The following is a 21,442-nucleotide window of genomic DNA, read 5'->3' as shown; positions in this document are numbered from 1 at the left end:
CACACACACATTATTAAGAGAATTAAAGAACAGAGTTAAAACATAAACAAAACAAAAACAAAACATAAAAACATCAATTAAAACATTGGTAAGGAAGATGGGATCCCTGTGGGAGTGCCAAATGAAACAAAAAAGCCTTCCAAAATATCTGGTGAGCCGAGCTACAAATACAAATCGGTAAAGGATTTGGAAAGCATTTGATAACAGGCCAACATTGTGTTCTTTTCAGATGACGCTCAGGCACGAGGATGGCGACGACAACGGGGACCCCCCTCCCAGTTGCCGGAAAGACCGCAGAAGAGCCAGCCTGGGGTGTCCCGAGCGGAGGGGGCTGGAGCGGCGGAGGAGCCGGAGGCATTCCGTCCAGACGGACAGGAGCACTTTATCGGCGCCCGCCAGCCCCTGCACTCAAGGGAACCCCCCCTTCGCACGAGGTCACGGGCAGGGCTGCGATGAGCTCAGTGAGAAGTGAGTGCAAGAAAGAGAAAATGGTCCCTCTTTGCCAGGCTAGTTGGCCTTTTCTTTGTGTTTCTGGCTCGTAGTTGATGACGATGATGCAGGACTTCAGGTCCTTCCCCTCTCCTTTCCCAGTTCAGATAGCGTGGTGTACTGGTTAAGAGAGATGGTTTGGAGTGGTGGACTCTGATCTGGAGAACCGGGTTTGATTCCCCACTCCTCCACATGAGCGGCGGAGGCTAATCTGGTGAACAGGGTTGGTTTCCCCATTCCTTCACATGAAACCAGCTGGGTGACCCTGGGCTAGTCACATTCGCTCAGCCCCACCTACCTCACAGGGTGTCTGCTGTGGGGAGGGGAAGGGAAGGTAATTGTAAGCTGGTTTGATTCTTCCTTAAGTAGTAAAGAAAGTCAGCACATCAAAACCAACTCTTCTTCCTCCTCCTCCTCCTCCCAGGGCCAGCAGGGGGAGGGGTACAAAATTCCAGGGGCCTGGGTTGCTCCAGGGGCCTGGGAATCCAGGAGGTCCCATTCTGCATTTCCCAGGTATCCATCCCAGGTCCCAGTGGAGCTTCCTTTCAGTGCACTCCTGTACTAAAAATGCAGGGGGGGGGGGGCACACCCTTGCAGTAGTTTGGGCTCAGGGCAGGCTGGGATGGTGGAGAGCATGTCTGTTGGCTTCTGTTGGTGGCACAGACCTGTGTGCTGATAAGAGGTGGAACCAGGCAGCCGAGCTGGGAGAAGCCACAGGGCACAGAAGCCCAGAGTAAGGTATGTTTCCATCCGAGTTTTAAATACTTTCTGGAGTTTTTGCTGGAAGCAACAACAGCAGGCTGGTATGCCAATGACTCTCCCAGGGAGTTGACTTTCCCGCTTCCTGCAAACTCTCCTTTTCATGGTCTGCTCTAACTGTCCGCTCCTTTGCTCCCTCTAGAAATGGGTGCCCAAAGCTGCTTCCCATGTTCGTGCCCTGTCAGCCTCCCTGACTCCTTACCTTTCGTATCCCTCCTCTGCCAAAGTCATGTTTCTCTCCTGCTTCCCCCTTTGTGCTCTTCCCTGTTTTCTTTTTAATCTCTCTCCCTGTCTTTCCCCCTTTTCTTCTCTCCATCTGGTCCCCACCTTCTCTGGATTCAACAAGAGTGAGAGGCCATCAAAGGCAGAGGTCATCCATCCCATTCCTTTCTGATGCGTGTCTCAGGAATGGATGATGATGAAGAAGAAGAGCTGGTTTTCATATGCCGGTTTTCTCTACCACTTCAGGGAGACTCATACCGGCTTACAATCACCTTCCCTTCCCTCCCCACAATAGACACCTGTGAGGTAGGTGGGGCTGAGAGAGCATGACTAGCCCAAGGTCACCCAGCTGGATAGGGGGTCTCTCGTGCATTCCACCTGTGCTGGGGTTGGCGGAAGGAAACTCAGGTTGACACAGCAAAGGTGCACAACCTGATTAAAGCGTAGATAAAGGTTTATTCAGGAAGCAACAAGAGAGAGAGAGAGAGAGTGAGAGTGGAATATCAGAGAAGGAGATTGCCCTAAGAGTCGCAATCTGGAGACAGACAAGGAAAGACACTCAACAGGTGAGGAGGTTCTGGCATCACTGACTACTCGCTTGCTTCCCACTGCAAGGTCCTCTTCTTCTTTGTACACCATACATTGCCTATTAAAACACAGGGAAGATCAGGGCATCTCTCTGTGATCAGAACTGTTGTGAGGTGGGGGGGGGTAAAAAAGAGTGCGCTTCTTGTGGGGATGGTTCCAAACCTGTGTTCCAGCTATGCAGGATGCTACTGTAATGCCTTCCTCTCTCCACTTAATTGTGTCTGCTCGGGGATCGTCTGCATTTACTGTGTGGTCAGGATAAAGCAATCCACCCATGCTTGGAGGCACTCTTCTTTACTGTTGCATCTGAAATGGTGAGACCGAGAGGCATGCATGTGGCGGGGGCCCTGTAACACTTTTGCCTCTCCCTCAAGTTTCCCCCTTGGCCTGCCTCAAATTTTCCATTCCTCAGGGGGCCGAGTAGCAGCAAAGCAGTGCTAATCAGGAGTCTTGTGTATGCCCTGATTGGGGGGGGAGGGGGCTGGACAGCTGCAAGAGGGGTGGAGACCCAGAGGGGACGTTGGGGGGGGGGGCTGTGGTGGCCCTGATTCTCAACAGCATAACTTGTGCCTTCCTTACTCTGATTTTAATGGACACTCTGGCCATTTTTGCATGGTAATTAGCAGCGCGTTCCAGGCTGAATTGCCCCGCATATTTTTTTGAATTTTGCATGCTGAACTGTCATTCCGGAAGTGACTGCAAAGCCGGCACTTACCTGCTTCGCATTACTAAAGAGGCCATTTAATACAACCTTTGGTGTTTGCCGTGAAGAATCACCCTCAAGGAACAATGCAAAACAACAGTGGTGCGTTAGCTATGCATATGCTAATTGCTATGCAAACAGGAACAAAGGAACAGGCAAGTGCGGGGGGGGGGAGTGGAACTTCTCCTTTTGCTTCGGGACCATGAAAAGGCATTTTTAAAGTCACATTTTTAAAAAGAGCTTTGAGCGAGCATCGAAGTTGACCATGCAAAAATAGCCTCTGTGAATTCACCCCCTCACACACACATCCACACAGACATACAAAGTTACTTACAGTATGTTTGGGAGTTCCACGGCTGATTCCTGAAAATGAGAGAAATAAGGAAGGCCTATTTATTGAGCCCAGGGGTCCCCAGTCTTTTTGAGCCAGCGGGCACCACTGGAATTCTGACACCACCTTGGTGGGCACAGCCACAGCTTCCCTTCAGCCCCACAGTGAAGACCCTTGACCTGTGGTGGCTGCTGCTGCCAAAGCAAGCTTTTTAAAAATCTGCCCAGCCAATCAAATCTCCAGTGGCCAATCAGGAGCCTTGCTGGGCAAAGCCCCACCGGGACATGTCCACTTCTAAAAATACTTGGCGGGCACCAGGAAAGGTGTGGACAGATGCCTTGGCACCCACGGTCACCATGTGGGTATAAGAGTATGTAAAGCTGAACAGAGCTCATCTCTCGGAATGAGGGCTTTCAGAATCCACTGCAGGATTAGGTAGTTTAGACCGAATTCCAAGTATTAAGAAATTTTCCTTTCACTTCTGATTATGTATTTTTGGAGGAGAGGTAAGGTTTTGGGGCCTGACAGAGCCACAAATGGGCTAAAAAAAAAAAAAACCAACCAGCGTGTTTCAAAGAGGCAGGCCTTTATGAAAGTTGTCCCTGGTGAGTATTTGGATGGGAGGCCACCAGGGAACTCCAGGGAAGCAACAGAGAGGCAGACAATGGGAAACCACTTCTGAATGTCTCTTGCTTTGAAAACTCTATGGGGTTTCCATAAGTTTGCTGTGACTCAACAGCACTTCCCACCACCCATCATAGCAAACACAGCCCTTCGTAAGGCTGTGTTCAGATGTTACAAAGAAATATACCTTTGTTTGTCATAATCACTGACCCCATTGAAGGTCACGCTTGAGCTCTGGTTCCTCCCCCCCCCCCCAATTCCCCTCTTACTGAACATGCCAAAGTTGGTGTCTTCAACCAATTCCAATCAGAATTTGGTAGAATTCATTAAATATTTTACAAAAATTAAAATTAAACTTATTTATTGGCTACAAAAACATGGAATTCCTTTTGGGTTTATGTACCTTCTGCTATAAAAATGGCATTTTGAGTCTGCAGTGACACCTCTGGGGCCTTTCACACCTTACTAATGCAATTCTTCCTTCAACTCAAAATTTGTGGAATGGCAGGTTAAATGGTTAACACCTCCTTATCTTGGTTGGAAGGGCCTTCAGGTCACAAATGATTAATGGTAATGTCGTAGGGTTTTCAAGGCCAGAGATGTTGAGAGGTGGCTCGCCATTGCTGCCTCTGCCTAGTAACTCTGGGCTTCCTTAGTGGTCTCCCAACCAAGTACTAACTTAGGGCCAATTCTGCTTGGCTTCTGAGATCTGAGAAGATTTGGGCCAGCCTGGGCCATGCACTGCAGGTCAGGGCTTTAAAAAGGGTGGTGGAAAGTGCTGTCAAGTGGCAGCTGACTTCTGGTGACCCCGTAGGGTTTTCAAGGCAGGGGACATTCAGAGGTGGTTTGCCCTTGCCTGCCTCTGCGTAACGGCCCTGGACTTCCTCAATGGTCTCCCATCCAAGCCCTAACCAGGGCCAACCCTGCTTCGCTTCTGAGATCTGACAAGATCAGGCTAGCCTGGGCCATCCAAGCCATTGGCCTTAGCTGCGGTTAATGTTGGGTACATTTTAGATCCACATTTTGAATTCATTCCTCCGCCTCCTTTTAATTGGACCCTAACACACACACCCTCGTGCCATTAAATGCGCACACACACACACAATGTTGAAAGGCCATCGCACAAAACTATCGGCCCATTTATTGTAGGAGCGTTCATAGTAGATGAAGTAGCACAAGGTAAGGGAAAACTGCTTACATGTTTTATACCCCCAAGGGGACAAATTAAGAGAGAGAAAGGAAAGCAACATAGAGGCCCATGGGACAAGAAATGAATGTGGGCCCGTGTGCTAATATTGTTATCAATCTATGTATTTATTTACAGTCATAGATCATCAAATAAAACAGAATTACAGAATAGTAAAGCATGTAGACAAAGTGTGTAAAATTACAATACTTAAAATGACAAAAAATAACCCATTCATATATATTCATAAGATTACTATAAAACCAGTCTAAATGGTTCCGGACAGTAAAGATCCCCTCTGCTTCCTCAGCTGTTGCATAGATTTAGTCCAGCTCTGCCTTATTTTAATTGCTAGCCAAGCAAATCTGGCAACTCTGTCAGTTAAATTATCTATTGTATCCGATAATAAAAGCTTAAGAATCCGATAATAAAAGCTTAAGAGTTAACGCTTCATGGTTTAAAGTGTATGCCAAGGTGTTGCCGACCTGTGTCAAAATTCACCCAAGCAAGACCAAATATTTATAGCAAACCCGGATCTTTGAGTTCACATTATTATTATTATTTTTTAATTTGATTTCAACATTTGGTGAGAGAAGACTCTGGAATTCTTTTAACTTGTCCAGGTAGTATCTGGCACCATTCGCCAGTGATCCAAACTCAGATGTGTGTGTAGGGGGCGGGAGGGGGGGGGGAAAGCAATTTGTGCAATAAGAAAAAAATGAAGACTGGGAAAGATGCCCTGCGCTGGCGACTTTCCTTTGCAGGTCTGCAAATTACCCAGGTTGGAGGAGGCTCTCAGGGTGGAAAAAGAGGATAAGGGTCTTCTTGCCTAATGCCTCTGTAATTTTTTTCCCCGTCACTATGACACCTTAGCTATAACCAAAGAAAGATGTCTGCTCGGATTGCATTCCATATACTTGGAGAGTACAGTTGGATGCACGCCATCAAGATTTCTGAAAAGGCTGGAAAATCTACTGCTTTCCATAACATTTTTAGCTGAGGTTCAGGGTGCAGTTACTATGGCTGCGACAGTAACCTAGATGTGGTACCTGTGACAGCTACTGGCTCTCAGGTTATTAGATATAATGCAATGAAACACATGCACACGGGGATTAGTCCAGTCTGGCTAAAATACTGGTCAGTGACACAGTGCTGCGCAGACCAAGCTGAACCGTCCAGAATTGTTACGCAGCCCACGTCCCTCCAGGGACTGTCTCCAGAATGCAAGCGAGGAGCTGCCTGTGTGACTTTCTCACCCACTCCAAAATATCTTTGCACACCGAAAAGTAGATGGCAGGAGGCTATTTTGGCTTTTCCCCGAAAACATAAGAACATAAGAAAAGCCCTGCGGGATCAGACCCAGGCCCATCAAGTCCAGCAGTCTGTTCACACACAGTGGCCAACCAGGGGCCTCTAGGAAGCCCCAAACAAGATGACTGCAACAGCAGAATTTATTCTGCCTGAGTTCCACCGCACCACCTAAGATAATAGGCGTGATCCTCTGATCCTGGAGAGAATAGGCATCATGACTAGTATCCATGTTAACTAGTAGCCATGAATACCCCTTTCCTCCATGAGCATGTCCACTCCCCTCTTAAAGCTTTCCAAGTTGGCAGCCATCACCACATTTTGGGGCAGGGAGTTTCACAATTTAACTATGTGTGTGTGTAAAGTGCCGTCAAGTTGCAGCCGACTTATGGCGACCCCTTTTGGGGTTTTCATGGCAAGAGACTAGTAGAGGTGGTTTGCCAGTGCCTTCCTCTGCACAGCAACCCTGGACTTCCTTGGTGGTCTCCCATCCAAATACTAACCAGGGCCGACCCTGCTTAGCTTCTGAGATCTGACGAGATCAGGCTAGCCTGGTGTGTGAAAAAATACTTCCTTTTATTGTTGTGCCTGAATCATGGTGTTAAGTCCCAATTACCATAAAACAGGAAGAGGTTGATAGTTCAAAGCAGTTGTTTATTAGGCCTAATATACATACCGGATAAAACTGCCCAAATGCACCGGACAGTCTTCACACTCAAACAAAGGATTGCCACGGCATCTATAACCTCTGGTCAGGGGTGGTACAATACACGCAATACAGAGCATAGACATAGAAAGATCCAATAATGGACACCTTTGGATTAGCATAGGCCTATCAGTGGGGGTTGAGGCGGGCACTTAGCTGGTTACATGATCTGGGACAGGGAACCGAAACTTAACATTCTTTAGGCCATAAGTAATTCTGGGCCGTGTCTTGGTGGAAGGCTGTACCAGACACAGACAGCCTGACTTACTGACTCATGGCTCCTGGGTGCCAGCTTCCCAAAGCCCTCATGTGTGTGTGCACATGAATGCATAGTATTTCAAACCAGCTCTTATATTTTAGGCCTAGCCTTTTCATAAAAGCAAGTATGCAGAATGAACACAAAAGCATATTATCAAAAAATAATAATAATTCCAGGCATTACATTATCTGTTTTGAATCTCTCACCCTCCAGCTTCAGCAGATGACCCCGTGTTTTCTAGTATTATGGGAGAGAGAGAAAAACTCCTCCCTGTCCACTCTCTCCATACCATGCATAATTTTATAGACCTCTATCATGTCTCCGCTCAGCCGCCCTCTTTCCAAGCTAAACAGCCCTAAGCATTTTAACCGCTCCTCATAGGGCAGTTGCTCTAGTCTCCTGATCATTTTGGTTGCTCTTTTCTGCACCTTCTCAAGCTCTGTAATATCCTTTTTTGGGTGTTGTGACCAGAACTGTACACAGTATTCCAAGTGTGGTCTCACCACAGATTTGTACAAGGACAGTATGATACCAGCATACTGATAAACACTAGCTGACCATGGGAGACATGAAAGCCATGCAGAGTTATCCCTCCCCCCAGGCTAAAATGTAGCCCCGTTCACCTCTTCTACCTCCAACCATTGACCCCAAATCTATTAAAACGTTTGTAGAATCGCTACCATTTGAATTTCAGGCTTCCAGAATGCCTTATTGCATGTCTTCTACACAGAGAGCAAAAGAACCCCAATTATGGGGAGGAGGGGGAGCTGGTAAGTGTGAACCAGCACTGGAAGGGGTAGGAAGAGTGTAGTATGAACAATTTCAGGTACAGAATGAAAGTTTGTTTATTGTGAAAAGTTCTCATGGCATTGAAAACCTAAAAAAAAAAACCAAGAACTAAACATTCCAAAAGTTTCATGAGCAGTAAAAGTGGCTCAGGCACTCTTTAAAACCTTTCTCTGTTCTTTGTTTCCCTCACCATCTAAGGCTGAGGTCCCTAACCTTTTTGAGCCTGTGGGCGCCTTTGGAATTCTGACACAGGGTGGTGGGAGCAAACACACAATGGCTGCCGCCAGAGACAACCAAAAAATGTCAGGGAGTGAGGCCGTGCATAACTCTAAGAGTACCCAGGAAGCTGCCTTATACTGAATCAGACCCCTCCCCCCCTTGGTCCATCAAAGTCAGTCATGTCTACTCAGACCAGCAGCGGCTCTCCAGGGTCGCAGGCAGGGGTCTTTCACATCACCTACCTGCCTAGTCCATTTAACTGGAGATGGTGGGGATTGAACCTGGGACCTTCAGCATGCCAAGCAGATGCTCTGCCATTGAGCCACGGCCCCTCCCCAAAGGGTAACTCTTAAACATTTCAGGCAGAAGCGCTGTGTAACAGGATGCATTTTAAAATAAACATATTTAAAAAATATTTTCTTGCACATGCATAGTTTACCTTCAGTCACGTAGTGAGGATCCTTCTGTGCGGTGGCAGCTGCTACCAAAGCAACCTTTTATAAATCTGCACAGCCGATCAGATCTCCAGCGGCCAATCAGAAGCCCTGCTGAGGCAAAAGACCCACCGGGCACCTCCTACTTTCTGAAAAACTTGGCAGGTGCCAGAAAGGGTGTTGGTGGCCGCTGTGTTGGGGATCCTGGTCTAAGGAGTGGTGGGTGGTCACATGTGACAGGGCCATTTCCAGCCGTGGCAACAAGATTAAGGAATTCCCTCGCCAGGGATTTTTGCTCTGTCCCATCTCTATGGGTCATCAGGCACAAAGGAAAATCTGCGTAATTCTGTTGAGCTAGTTGTGCAGTCCTAGAAGGGGCTTTTTGTTGGTTTTGCTGCTAAGATGAGCTCTGGACCCTGATAGAATTTCCGTTGTAAATTTTCTACACTTGTGAGCCACCTTGAAGACTTCTGCGAACGGTGGGAAATAATACTGTAAAAATAAAATACAGGCTTATTATTATTATTATTATTAACTGTAATGTGCATGTGTGGGGCAAATAAAAGGCAGACTTATAGAGAGAGAGAAATTACAGACAATTATTATTGTGATTACAAAAATACAACCTTGCATTGGTTGATTTGGAATTTTGATACTGGTTATGCCATAATATGGTCACAAGTGAAAATGGCAAACAGTATCAAAATTCCAAATTAACCAATGCAAGGTCATTTGTGACCGATGCAGCTTCATCAACCAAGCCAGCGAGGTGTAGTGGTCAAGAGCGGTGTTTTGGAACGGTGGACTCTCATCCGGAAAACCGGGTTTGATTTCCCCACTCCTCCACATGAGTGGCGGACTCTATCCTGGTGAACCAGGTTCGTTTCCCCACTCCTCCACATGAAGCCAGCTGGGTGTCCTTGGGCAAGTCACAGCTCTCTTAGAGCTCCCTCAGCCCTACCTACCTCACAGGGTGTCTGTTGTGGGGAGGGGAAGGGAAGGTGATTGTTAGCCGGTTTGAGTCTCCCTTAAGTGGTAGAGAAAGTTGGCACATAAAAAAACAACTCTTCTTCTTCTTCTTCTTCTTCTTCTTCCATCGAAACAGGAACTTAGCTGCCATCCTGTCTGTTGTGGGCTCTTCTCCAGCTCCTTAATCTGTTTATAGAATTGCCGTCTTGAAGCTGTTTGATATCTGTATTCAAATTGGTATTTGCTATATAAGGCTTGTAAATCCTTATGATACTGTTTCCAATTGTTGCCATTTTCACTTGTGAACATATTATGGCATAACCTTGTACTTTTGCAATCACAATAATGATTTTCTGTAATTTCTTTTATATTTCATAATTTTGAATTATAAACATACCTTGTTGTTGTTGTTTTTCGTTTGTTTGTTTTGATGCTTTAGACCAGGGGTGTCAAACATAAGGCCCGGGGGCCCGATCCGGCCCCTTGAGAGCTCTTATCCAGCCACCCCACCCACCCCCAGTCTGGGCTGGCAATGTGGGGGAGGGGAATGGAAATCAATCCAGTCCCTTATGTGTGGGGGCAATATCCCAGCACTCACTTGTTGCAGGATAATGCCACCTGCGTAAACCAGCAGAGTTCAAAACAGCCAAAAGCTATGTGGAGGAATATCAACAGCACACGTATTAAAACTGAAGAAAAACTGTATTTAATTAAAGTTTATGAAGTTCTATAAAACAGTCAACATTTTCCTTAAGAGGTTTGTACTGCTTTTCTCATATTAACTGAAGCATTGTTACGTTTCTTCAGTGAGGCAGAGAGCGAACGGACACAGAGTGAATCTTGAGCGAATCTGACCGCCGGCAGCGTTGGTCAGAAGTCACTGCCACCAGAAGGGAGGGGCCGACTCCACAGGAGCACAGAGCCCCCTGCCAATCAAACTAGGCCCTGGCGTGAAATCCAACCGGCAAGGCATGGCCCGTCCCAACCAAGTGATAGTTGTGCCGTATCCGGCCCTCGTAGGGTTGCCAGGTCCCTCTTTGCCCCCAGCGGGAGGTTTTTTTGGGGGGCAGAGCCTGAGGAGGGTGGGGTTTAGGGAGGGGAGGGACTTCAGTGCCATAGAATCCAATGGCCAAAGCAGCCATTTTCTCCAGGTGAACTGATCTCTATCGGCTGGAGATCAGTTGTAATAGCAGGAGATCTTCAGCTACTACCTGGAGGTTAATGGTAAAATAGAAACCTATGCTGAATAATTAGATACAGCTGTAACAAATGAGCAGCACGTGGGCTCAAGAATCAAAGCTTAATTTTCAAAGCTAAAGCATTTAATACTAATGTAGACTTAACTAAATGACTAATACACAATAAACAAAAAGCCAAAGGAAAAACAATGATATTCCAATCAGGGCATTAAATTCATGCCAATTCCTAATTATACATGTAAGCTGCAAATATTCCAATCAGGGCATTAAATTCATGCCACTTCCTAGTTATACATGTAAGCTACAATATCCCAAATACAATGGAAAAATATGCCACGCCATCGCGGTAAAGTCTCCGAAAGTACCTGGAGGTTGGCAACCCAAGGCCCTCGTAACAAATGAGTTTGACACCCCTGCTTTAGACATCTGATACTTTGTATCTCCTTATTTTTGTCATTTAGAAGTTTCCTCTCTGCTTTTTTGTTCAGAGAAAAGAAGCCAGAAAGAAAACTGAATGTTCCATAAGGAAAAATTAAACATGGCCACCATTATGAATTGTTTACTTCATAGCTACTTCATTGAATTCAAGGGGAGGGGCCATGGCTCAGTGAAAGAGCCTCTGCTTTGCATGCAGAAGGTCCCAGGTTCAATTCCCGCCATCTCCAATTTAAGGGACCAGGCAGGTAGGTGATGGGAAAGATCCCTGCCTGAGACCCTGGAGAGCCGCTGCCGGTCTGAGTAGACAATACTGACTTTGATGGACCAAAGGTCTGATTCAGTATAAGTGTCAGCCCTTGGCCCACAGAACCAGAAATCACCACAAAGTCATATAGAGTCCAAACAGATGGCTTTTACTGGTCAAATAGGCATACAGTGCAAACGAATAAAATGACAGCTATGAGAGACTCACTAGCTGGGAGATAATATAAGGCAGAAAAGGCGGGAGATTACAAGCATAGGCTGAATACAGTTTCCCAGGAGCTGAGTTCCCAGGCCTAGGTATGCGACTTTGAGGGCCAGACAGTACAGCGCAGAGACAGAGGCAATAACGAAACCGAGATAGCAGCCTGACATTCTGCTCCCCTCAAGGCCCCCTCCCAGTTCGCAAGGGGGCTGGCTTATCCGGGTAAGCAATGTGAAAGGCGTTGACGAGGTCGGGGGCGGAGACATCCCGTGCGCGCACCCATTCGTCATAGGCAGGGGGGAAATGTTTCCAACGGACTAAATACTGCAGGTTGCCATGGTGAACACGGGAGTCAAGAATCTTGGAGACTTCGAAGTGTTCCTCCCCCCCCACCATGATGGGTTGCGCAGGAGGTGGATCCGGATGCCACTGTGGAGAAGCAACATGGGGTTTGAGGAGGCTAATGTGGAAAACAGGATGCACACGCCTCAAGGATTTGGGGAGAGCCAGTTCCACCGTGACAGGGTTTATGACCCGGGTGATGGGGAAAGGGCCAATGAATTTAGCACTGAGCTTATGGCACGGACGGGTGGAACGGAGATTTTTGGTGGAAAGGTAAACCAAAGCACCCACTTGCAGATCACCCCCGGGGGAGCGATGTTTGTCAGCTTGCGCTTTGTATTTACGCTTGGCCCGGTCGAGGTTGCTAACGAGCCAGGGCCAAGTGGTACGGAGGGCGTGTGCCCAGGAGGCAATGTCGGGGTTCCCCTCCCCCACTACATCATCTGCAGGAGCAATAGGACTGAAATCTTGTCCATACACAGCAAAAAATGGGCTAAAACCTGTGGATTGATGCATGGCATTATTGTAGGCATATTCTGCTAAAGGTAACAGTTCCACCCAGTCATCCTGGTGGTAGTTAACATAACAGCGTAAATAACATTCAAGTACAGCATTGACACGTTCAGTTTGACCATCAGTTTGAGGATGGTATGCACTAGACAACCCTTGTTCCACTCCCACCAACTTGAGGAAAGCTTTCCAAAACTTAGAAACGAAACCACTTCCGCGGTCACAAATTATCTTACGCGGAAACGAATGTAAACGAAATATATGCGTCACGAAGAGGCGGGCCAGTTTCTGAGCAGAGGGGATCCCTGCGCATGGAACCAAATGTATTTGTTTAGAAAACAAATCAGTAACAACCCACAACACAGTTTTACCCCCACTGAGAGGGAGATCAGTCATAAAGTCCATAGCAATCACTTCCCAAGGTTTGCTGGGCGTTTCAAGAGGTTGTAGCAGTCCCGGGGGTTTGCCCTGCGATCGTTTCGCAGCGGCACAAACGGGACAGCTGCGGATGAAGGAGTCAATGTCGGAACGCATTCCCCCCCACCAGAACTGTCTGCGCAATAAGTGAAGGGTTTTCAGAAACCCAAAGTGCCCAGCTGTTTTGGCTCCATGAGCTAAATGTAAAACGTCCTTCCGGAGAGCTTTGGGTACATACAATTTCGAGTCCTTGTACCAGGACCCTCCCTGTTCCAAAACACCAGGAGGTAGGGTATGAGCGGAGCGTTCTAAAAGGCACTGGTCCCGAAGGACATTTAAAAAGGACTCGGAAATGGGGATTTTGGAGGGGGCCCCCCCGTCGGCCATGGAGATCTTAGAAACAGTTATGGGGCTAGTGCTTACGTGCGGCGGCGCGCAGACTGCAGGCGGCTGGGCGGCCGGAGGGGTAGGAAGGGCGGGAACGCCGGTCTGTTGCGGTGGCGGCTGGGCAGCCGGTTGGGCTGGCGGAGCTTGTAAGTTGGGTAAGGCGTGCTGATGCTGGGATCGAGTTTGCACAGCCAGCATAGGTAGGGCCCCACGTTGCATAGGGGTGAACAGAGAGTTGGTGGGTCTCTCGAGTTTTACCGGATATTGTGGTAAACGGGAGAGGGCATCCGCGAGAACGTTCTGCTTCCCAGGGACGTGCTTCAGGGTGAAACGGAACTGAGCAAAGAACTCCGCCCACCGTTGTTGTTTCGCCGATAGCTTATGGGACCCCGTGAGGGCAGCTAGATTTTTGTGATCGGTCCAAACCTCAAAGGGGACTTTAGACCCTTCCAAGAATTGCCGCCATAGAGTCAGTGCATGATGAACTGCTGAGGCCTCTTTCTCCCAGATGGGCCAGTTTAATTGAGCGTGCGCAAATTTTTTTGAAAAGTAAGCGCAAGGGTGAAGAAGACCATCCGGTCCTTGCTGGAGGAGAGCCCCTCCCATGGCTACATCGGAAGCATCGACTTGCACAATGAACATTTGATTTGGGTCTGGGTGCCGTAGCACCGGCTCCGAAGTGAAGAGGCGTTTGAGGGCCAGAAAAGCGGCTTGGCATTGCTCAGTCCATAGGATTTTTGCGGAGGGCAAGGCAGCCGAGCTTACTTTTCCCTTAGTTTTCAGTAGGTCCGTAATGGGTAGAGCCACCTGGGCGAAGTTAGGGATGAATCCCCGGTAGAAGTTTGCAAATCCCAGAAATTGTTGTACTTGCTTACGGTTGGTGGGGGGAGTCCAATCGAGGACGGCTTGGACTTTGGCGGGGTCCATGCGAAGACCTTGGTGGGAGATGATGTATCCCAAAAACGTCAGTTTGCTTTGATGAAATTCGCACTTAGCTAGTTTTGCGAAAAGTTGATGGTCACGCAGGCGTTGCAGAACGTCCCGGACCAGAGCCACATGCTCGTTCATAGTTTTCGAATAAATGAGAATGTCATCTAAATAGACCACCACCCCACGATATAGAAGGTCATGTAGGATTTCATTGATGAGTTGCATGAAGACCCCCGGGGCCCCTTTTAATCCGAACGGCATCACAAGGAATTCATACATTCCGAAACAGCTAGAGAAGGCAGTGAGGTGCTCATCCCCTTCGCGGATACGGACTCGGTAGTAAGCTTCCACCAAGTCTAATTTAGAGAACACACGGCCTTCCTGTAATTGTCCCAAAATATCCGATATTAATGGGATAGGATAGGCGTTGGTCTGGGTAACCGCATTGAGCTTTCTGAAGTCAATGCACAGGCGAAGGTCGCCCTCTTTTTTCCGGACGAAAAACGCGGGGGCCGAGTTTGGGGCATTCGAAGGGCGAATGAACCCTCTGGCGAGGTTTTTGTCCAAAAAGTCCCGGAGGACAGTGCGCTCGGAAGCGCTCATAGGGTAAATCTTACTCTTGGTTAATGTGCAGTCCTTTACTACTTCAATCGCACAGTCTGAGGCCCGGTGGGGGGGTAAGGCATCACATTCCCTAAGGTCGAAGACATCTTCAAAGTCCCGGTATACAGCAGGTAGAACCGGTGGTGCTGGGGCAGTAGAGGTTAATGCTGGAACGGGCGGATATAGCAGAGCAAAGTTCTGCCGATGCTGGTCGCAGGTGGGACTAGCGAAGGAGATAGTGTTTGTTTCCCAATCAATACTGGGACTATGTCCTTTAATCCAGTTAATTCCCAAGACCACTTCAAATCGGATAGGGGCTATAGTGAAGTCTATTTGTTCCCAGTGGGAACCAATTCCCATTGCCACCCCTATGGTGCGGTGATCAACTGGACCCCCCTGGAAATGGCTTCCGTCCATTTGGGCAAATTGGACGGGGGCGGGTAAAGCCTCAGAGTCGGCTCTGAGTGCAGCAAAAGTGGCTTCGCTTATGAGAGTGCGACAGCAACCGGAGTCAATTAGTGCTTTGACGGGGAGTTGTGGGCCACCGTTAAGGTGTTGTAAAACTGCATCCACGTAGACGGTGGAGTCCACTTCTTTGATTTTGGTAGGAGCATTCGGTTTGATAGGAAGATCCTGAGAGGTCTGTGGAGACGCTCCATTCACCACAGACCGGAGCCGTTTTTTGACAAGTCGAGGGGAGATTCCAGGTTTAAGGCTGGAGAAATCCAAGGATTTTCCTCATCCGAAGAGGGAAAGTTGTCCCCCAATGGGGCACTTGTAATCCGAGACCCGGCGGGGTCGTTGGTAGTAGGCAGGGAGGCTGGGTCCCCGGCATGGAGTGCAGAGGGTGTGGGTCTTCCCGGAGCTGCGCTGCGGGTGGCCGCGGTGCCTCTGCGTGGTGGACGACCTCGGGCGCGGGTTGTCGTGCTGGGACGAAATAATTCCTGGCGGCGCGGGCAAACGGCTGCAAAGTGGCCCATTTCTCCGCAAGTAAGACAGGCACCCCTCTGAAATCGGGCTTCACGTTCCTGGGGCGGACGTGGGGGATTTCGTGGGACGAGCAGTGGTGCCTTGGGTTGAGGCTTTTGGGTGCTTTTTTCCTTGTGCTTTTGACGGACGAGAGAAATAAAGCGTCGGCGGCTTTCCACTTCCTCGGCTAATAGGATCCAGTCTTCGAGGGTATCGGGATCGCCCCGCATGTAAGACCAGTTCAGAATGTCAGGATGCAAGGCTTCCCTGAAATGATGGATCAGGGTGGTCTCGGGCCAACCTACAATTTTACTTGCCAGTCGTTGAAATTCATCGGCAAATTCTCGAACTGTAGCAGAGCCTTGTTTTAATTGTAAGAGTTCCGTTTTGGCTCTTTCCCCCAGGAAGGGGTCCTCAAACCTCCTTCTCAGGGCAGTCATGAAGTTGTTGAGGGAACGAATAGCACGAGAGCGGGTGTCAAACTGGAGGACCATCCAGTCAGCCGCTTTACCTGTCAGAAGGGAAGCTACGTAACGCACCCGGCTATCTTCCGTGGGGAAAAGTTGTCCTTGTTCTCGCATATAACTGTCCACTTGATGCAAGAAACAAGGCAAAGTCTCGAGAGATCCGTCGTACGTAGTCCTCAATTTGAGTTGCTTCCAAGAGCCGGGCGCAGGTTGGCCCGGTTGCACGGGTGGTCCAGGCGGAGGAACAACAGGAGCTCCAGGAGGCAAGGGTGGAGCAGGCACATTAGCGGGTGGTTGGGGTGGCTGTACGGGTACCCCCTGACCCGGTATCGGAACGGGCTGTCTCTGAGCTATCAGGGTTTGTTGTAATTGCCTGTTCTCCTGAAGCATACGTTCCATTAGTTCCTGGAGTTGATCAACACGGTCGGAGAGCTCCCGATTCTGGGCTCGTAAGAGATGAACCTCCTCACTTGGGCCACCAGTAAGATGAGGTTTACTGGTCCGGAAGCTTGTGGCCCATTGAGAGCTATCCCCATATAGATCCTCGTCTTCAGACTCTCCTGAGTCTCGACGTCGGTCAGCCAAACGGCGTGCGCGTTGGGTCGCGCGCGATGGGACAAACGCCGGGGAAAAAGACAGACCTGATAGCCCTTGTACATTGTCCTTGGGGCGCGTGTCCACGTTCGCCCGATTCCTAATCCTTGCTGCAGCCGCCCTGGCTGCTTCCACAGCTTCTCTCTCTCTTGCGACCTTAGCCGCTTCGGCGGCTTGCTGATCCGCAAGAACTTTGGCGTTCTCAAGTCTTAGGGCAGCCTCTGCCGTAATGCGCGGCAAAAGTTCTGTCTCCAGGAGTGAGAGTATGGGGTCGGGTTCCCCGCCCAGCAGAGGTTGTACTCGAACCGCCAGTGCGGGTTCCTCGGCTCCAAAAGTCGAGGTCAAAACTTGAGCCAAGGTGGCTACCGGGGTGTCCTTTGTACAATCCACAAGGAGAAAAGCGGTGCTAATAGCGACTCGCTTGGCCTCAGCCTGACAGCTGGCTGCATCCGGGATCAGGGAAAAACCCTCCGGCGGGGCTCCCGCCATGGTAGAAAGAGTTTCTCGAGAAATAAGATTATCCAAAAGTCCAGTTAATATTTGTAAATCCTCAGTTGCCAACCGGGCATCGTCCAGTAATTGATCCAAGTCTTGAAGATCTAAACGAGTATCAGTATCCTCCGACGTCAACATCCAGAGAGTTCCTTTAAGAGATTGCCACTGTTCCTGTACCAGTCCCCTCAAGCGGCAAACCTCTCGGGTAGTCCGGAAAAGTTCAGCGATTAAGTCTTGTAACAGAGTAGGATCCTCAGAGAAGGGCTCCAGGGTAGTAGATCACCTGGAGAGCTGCACCGCTCCCATCCAAGTGGCAGGCGAACCCCCCTGGGCTCCAGCCTGGCTAGTAGAATGGTGAAGAGATAGCTGTCATAATGTCAGCCCTTGGCCCACAGAACCAGAAATCACCACAAAGTCATATAGAGTCCAAACAGATGGCTTTTACTGGTCAAATAGGCATACAGTGCAAACGAATAAAATGACAGCTATGAGAGACTCACTAGCTGGGAGATAATATAAGGCAGAAAAGGCGGGAGATTACAAGCATAGGCTGAATACAGTTTCCCAGGAGCTGAGTTCCCAGGCCTAGGTATGCGACCTTGAGGGCCAGACAGTACAGCGCAGAGACAGAGGCAATAACGAAACCGAGATAGCAGCCTGACAATAAGGCAGCTTCATGTGTGTTCATGTGCATTTAAAGTTGACAGGCTAACTTGCATTTGCTGTTTTAACTGTTTTCTGTCCTTTTCTTCCCTTTGCTCCTATTCTTGTGTGGTTCTGCGTGTTATCTCATTTCACTTCTCTCTTCCATGTTGTGTCTTTCTGTCCGATGATGTGCCTCTTTCCCCTCGGTTTGGTACCAGAGAGGAAGCGGATTGTGAAGAGGAGGAAGAGGAACAGCCAATCACAGAGCCCAACACAGAGGATGAGGGGGAGGAAGAGGCTGCTAGGCAGGCCCGAGCCAGGTACTCGGACCGAGCCCTTCCTAACCGCACCTGCAGAGGGGAAGTTCTGATCACTTCACTCACTGTAGTCGCTAACGGCCCTTTAGGATCTACCATCATTTCCCTTTTGCAACGCATTTCCAAAAAAGTTGGCCTCACTAACAAGTTACCATTATATATGCACATTTTGTCCGGATCAAATACACTCCCTAGCCCACATTGTTTTAGCATGTCCACAAAATAATATTGCACAAAATAAATATATCACTCCCTGGATAAATCAGCTAAAGACACTTTCTGAGAAGGGGATAGTGTGTTATCTGCTGTCAAGTAGATCGGTCAATTGCATGAGAGATGTAGCAACTTTTTATAGTGTCAAGGAAAAATTAAATTTCATTTCCCCTTTTTAAAGTGTTAAGTGGCTGATGGAGAGCCGGTGGATGTTAAATCTTATTTTTAATATTCATGGTAATTTTTGTGTACCAATTTCCTTTTTTAAAGTTTTATCAAACATTGGGCTTGATTCAGATAGCCCACCATTAAAATTAATTATTTCTACTTCATATGTTTTGGAGAAAATATTTATTTCATGGGTGTCAGTAAAAATGCATCACTTTTGTACATGAAAATGCATCTGTTTTGTGTGTGTGAATATGTACACTGAGCATGCACACAGTAATACAGGTTCTATCTTTCCTTCTTTCTTTTTTTTCCTGAAGTGTTTCAGTTTACATTACAAGCTGTTGGCCGCTGGCATCTTAAGCCAAATAAATATATGAGAAGAACAAGCACTCTCTTACGGACTGGTCAGATATTTGAGTGCTGTTCTGTAATATTTAAATTGGGCTTCTCGCTCACCTTCCAGTTTTCTCCTTTGCTTGAACAAAAAGCATATTTTGAATTCTAAATACAACCCTGCAGTATTTTTTATTATTGATTCTCTGTCTGTAAGTCTTAGAGAATTGTCTTCTGAAACAGCAACATTAGGGTTCAGCAAAATATTTCATGCTGCAAATCAGCAGGTCTCAACGGGGTCCTGGGAGAAGCCCAGATGTAGTGGAATTGCTTTGCCCCCCCCCCCCCCATGATGGTGCTTCTCCCCCAGCTCACACACACACACACACCGACTTCCCTCTCTCTGGCATCCCTCCCTCGCCCTGGTCCCTCTATGTAACCTTCACCATGAAGCCCCTGATAGCTACTTTTCAACACCCCCCCAGTTGTTACTCTTCATTCGAGTTCTGCAAGGGAGAGATGCGCGGCCCCAAGAGAAAGTCCTTCCAACTGTATTGCAGGGTGGACTCTGGCAGTTAGGATCCACTTCCCCTAGCTGCACTCCCATCTGAACTGATTTTAAGCGGAGAGAAACAAAAACCTGCCAACGTAGGGATGAGTCCCATGTAGAAGAGATGCCTTTCCGTCTCCCTTGACCTTTCAGGGAAATATGTCAGTCGGTAAGGTTAAGGTTCTTCTTATGTTAATTCTTGTACTTTGCTTTCATCGTGACTGTCCCTCACAGCTCCAGCAGTAACTTCCTTTTCTCCCCTGCCCTGTCCTGTGCTTCATTCGCTTCGCGCCTGCCTCTTCTCTCCAGTGGGTTCTCAGAAGTGCAGGAGGCTGAAAACGGGCCAGAAAGTCCTGATATTGCGGCCACCCCAAGTGTCCTTTCTCGAGAGGAGAGGCCTACTGCAAGCTTTAGGGCAGAGAGTCCTTCCAGCAGCTCTTCATCCTCTGTGCCTGATTCATCTGCTTCACGCCGTTTTCCTCTTCACTCCTCCTCCTCCTCATCTGTAGCCATCAGCTGTTCACAAAACTCATCGTCCTTGTCGTCTGCTCCAAAGTCCTTACCAACGGTTGAAAAACTACCTTATGTTCCTCATAGCCCCTTTCACCTCTTCTCCTATGATCTTGAAGAGCCCTCCACAGCTGGGAAAGAAAAGGAATCAGAAAAGATAAGAGAACACAGGTAGCAATTCTTGAGAGTTTTGTAGATCTGCAAGATAAGTGGACTAGACTGTTTAAGAAATATTTGATATTACTGTTGATCTTGTGCACATGCCAATTGTTCTTTAGATTTATCCTGTCCTTATTTGGCCTGTTTTATCTCCAGACTATGCATCTGGAAGGTGCCAAGTTCAATCCTCAGCATCTCCCGTTAAAAAGTTCAGGTGGTAGGTGATGTGAAAGATCTCAGCCTGAGATCCTGGAGAGCTGTTACCAGTCCAAGTAGACGATACTGAACTTGATGGTCTAATTCAGTTAAAAATACTGACCTTGATGGTTCAAGCATCTGATTCAGTAGACGGCAGCAGATGTGTCAAGTGTTTTTTAGAGGAAGGGCCATTCCTCAGTGGTAGAGCATCTGCTTGGCATGCATAAGGTCCCAAGTTCAATCCCTGGCATTTCCAGGTAAATGGATCAGGCGGTAGGTGATGTGAAAGATCTCAGCCTGAGAGTCTGGAGACCCCCTGCCACTCCAAGTAGATGATATTGATCTCAATGGTCTAATTCAGTAGAAGGCAGCTTCATAGGACCAAGTCTAGATCAAGGGAAGTAATACTACCACTGTATTCTGCATTGGTCAGACCTCACTTGGAATACTGTGTCCAGTTTTGGGCTCCACAATTTAAGAAGGATGTTGACAAGTTGGAGCGTGTCCAGAGGAGGGCGACCAGAATGGTCAGAGGTCTGGAATCCATGCCCTATGAGGAGAGACTTAAGGAGCTGGGTTTGTTTAGTCTGGAGAAGAGAAGGTTAAGGGGTGACATGATAGCCATGTTTAAATATTGGAAGGGATGCCATGATAATGAGGAAACTAGCTTGTTTTTGGTTGCTTCAGAGAGTATGGATTTAAACAAAGAGAAAAGCGATTCCACCTAAACATTAGGAAGAACTTTCTGACGGTGAGGGTGGTTCGATGGTGGAATGTGCTGCCTCGGTGGGGGTGGAGTCCCCGTCTTTGGAGGTCTTTAAGCAGAGGTTGGATGGCCATCTGTCGAAAGCACTTTGATTGTGGTATCCAGCATGGCAGGGGGTTGGACTGGATGGCCCTTGTGGTCTCTTCCAACCTTGTGTGATTTTGTGAAGTCTTATGA

At 48.1% G+C, this 21,442-nt stretch overlaps 1 protein-coding gene across 1 annotated transcript in view; it reads left to right on the top strand.

Moving 5' to 3' along the window:
- Nucleotides 1–21,442, top strand: part of FHOD3 (formin homology 2 domain containing 3) — a 437,196-nt gene that overhangs the window by 315,902 nt on the left and 99,852 nt on the right. Inside the window, exons 10-11 of the mRNA XM_056857839.1 lie at nucleotides 230–468; nucleotides 18,267–18,368. Of these exons, the coding sequence (XP_056713817.1) occupies nucleotides 230–468; nucleotides 18,267–18,368 (341 nt within the window). The remainder of the gene's footprint in view (nucleotides 1–229; nucleotides 469–18,266; nucleotides 18,369–21,442) is intronic.

Source organism: Euleptes europaea, chromosome 11 (genome assembly GCF_029931775.1).
Source record: "Euleptes europaea isolate rEulEur1 chromosome 11, rEulEur1.hap1, whole genome shotgun sequence".
Lineage (NCBI taxonomy): Eukaryota > Metazoa > Chordata > Lepidosauria > Squamata > Sphaerodactylidae > Euleptes > Euleptes europaea.
Note: the sequence above shows the minus strand (reverse complement) of the source record. Positions and strands in the feature narration are given on the sequence as shown.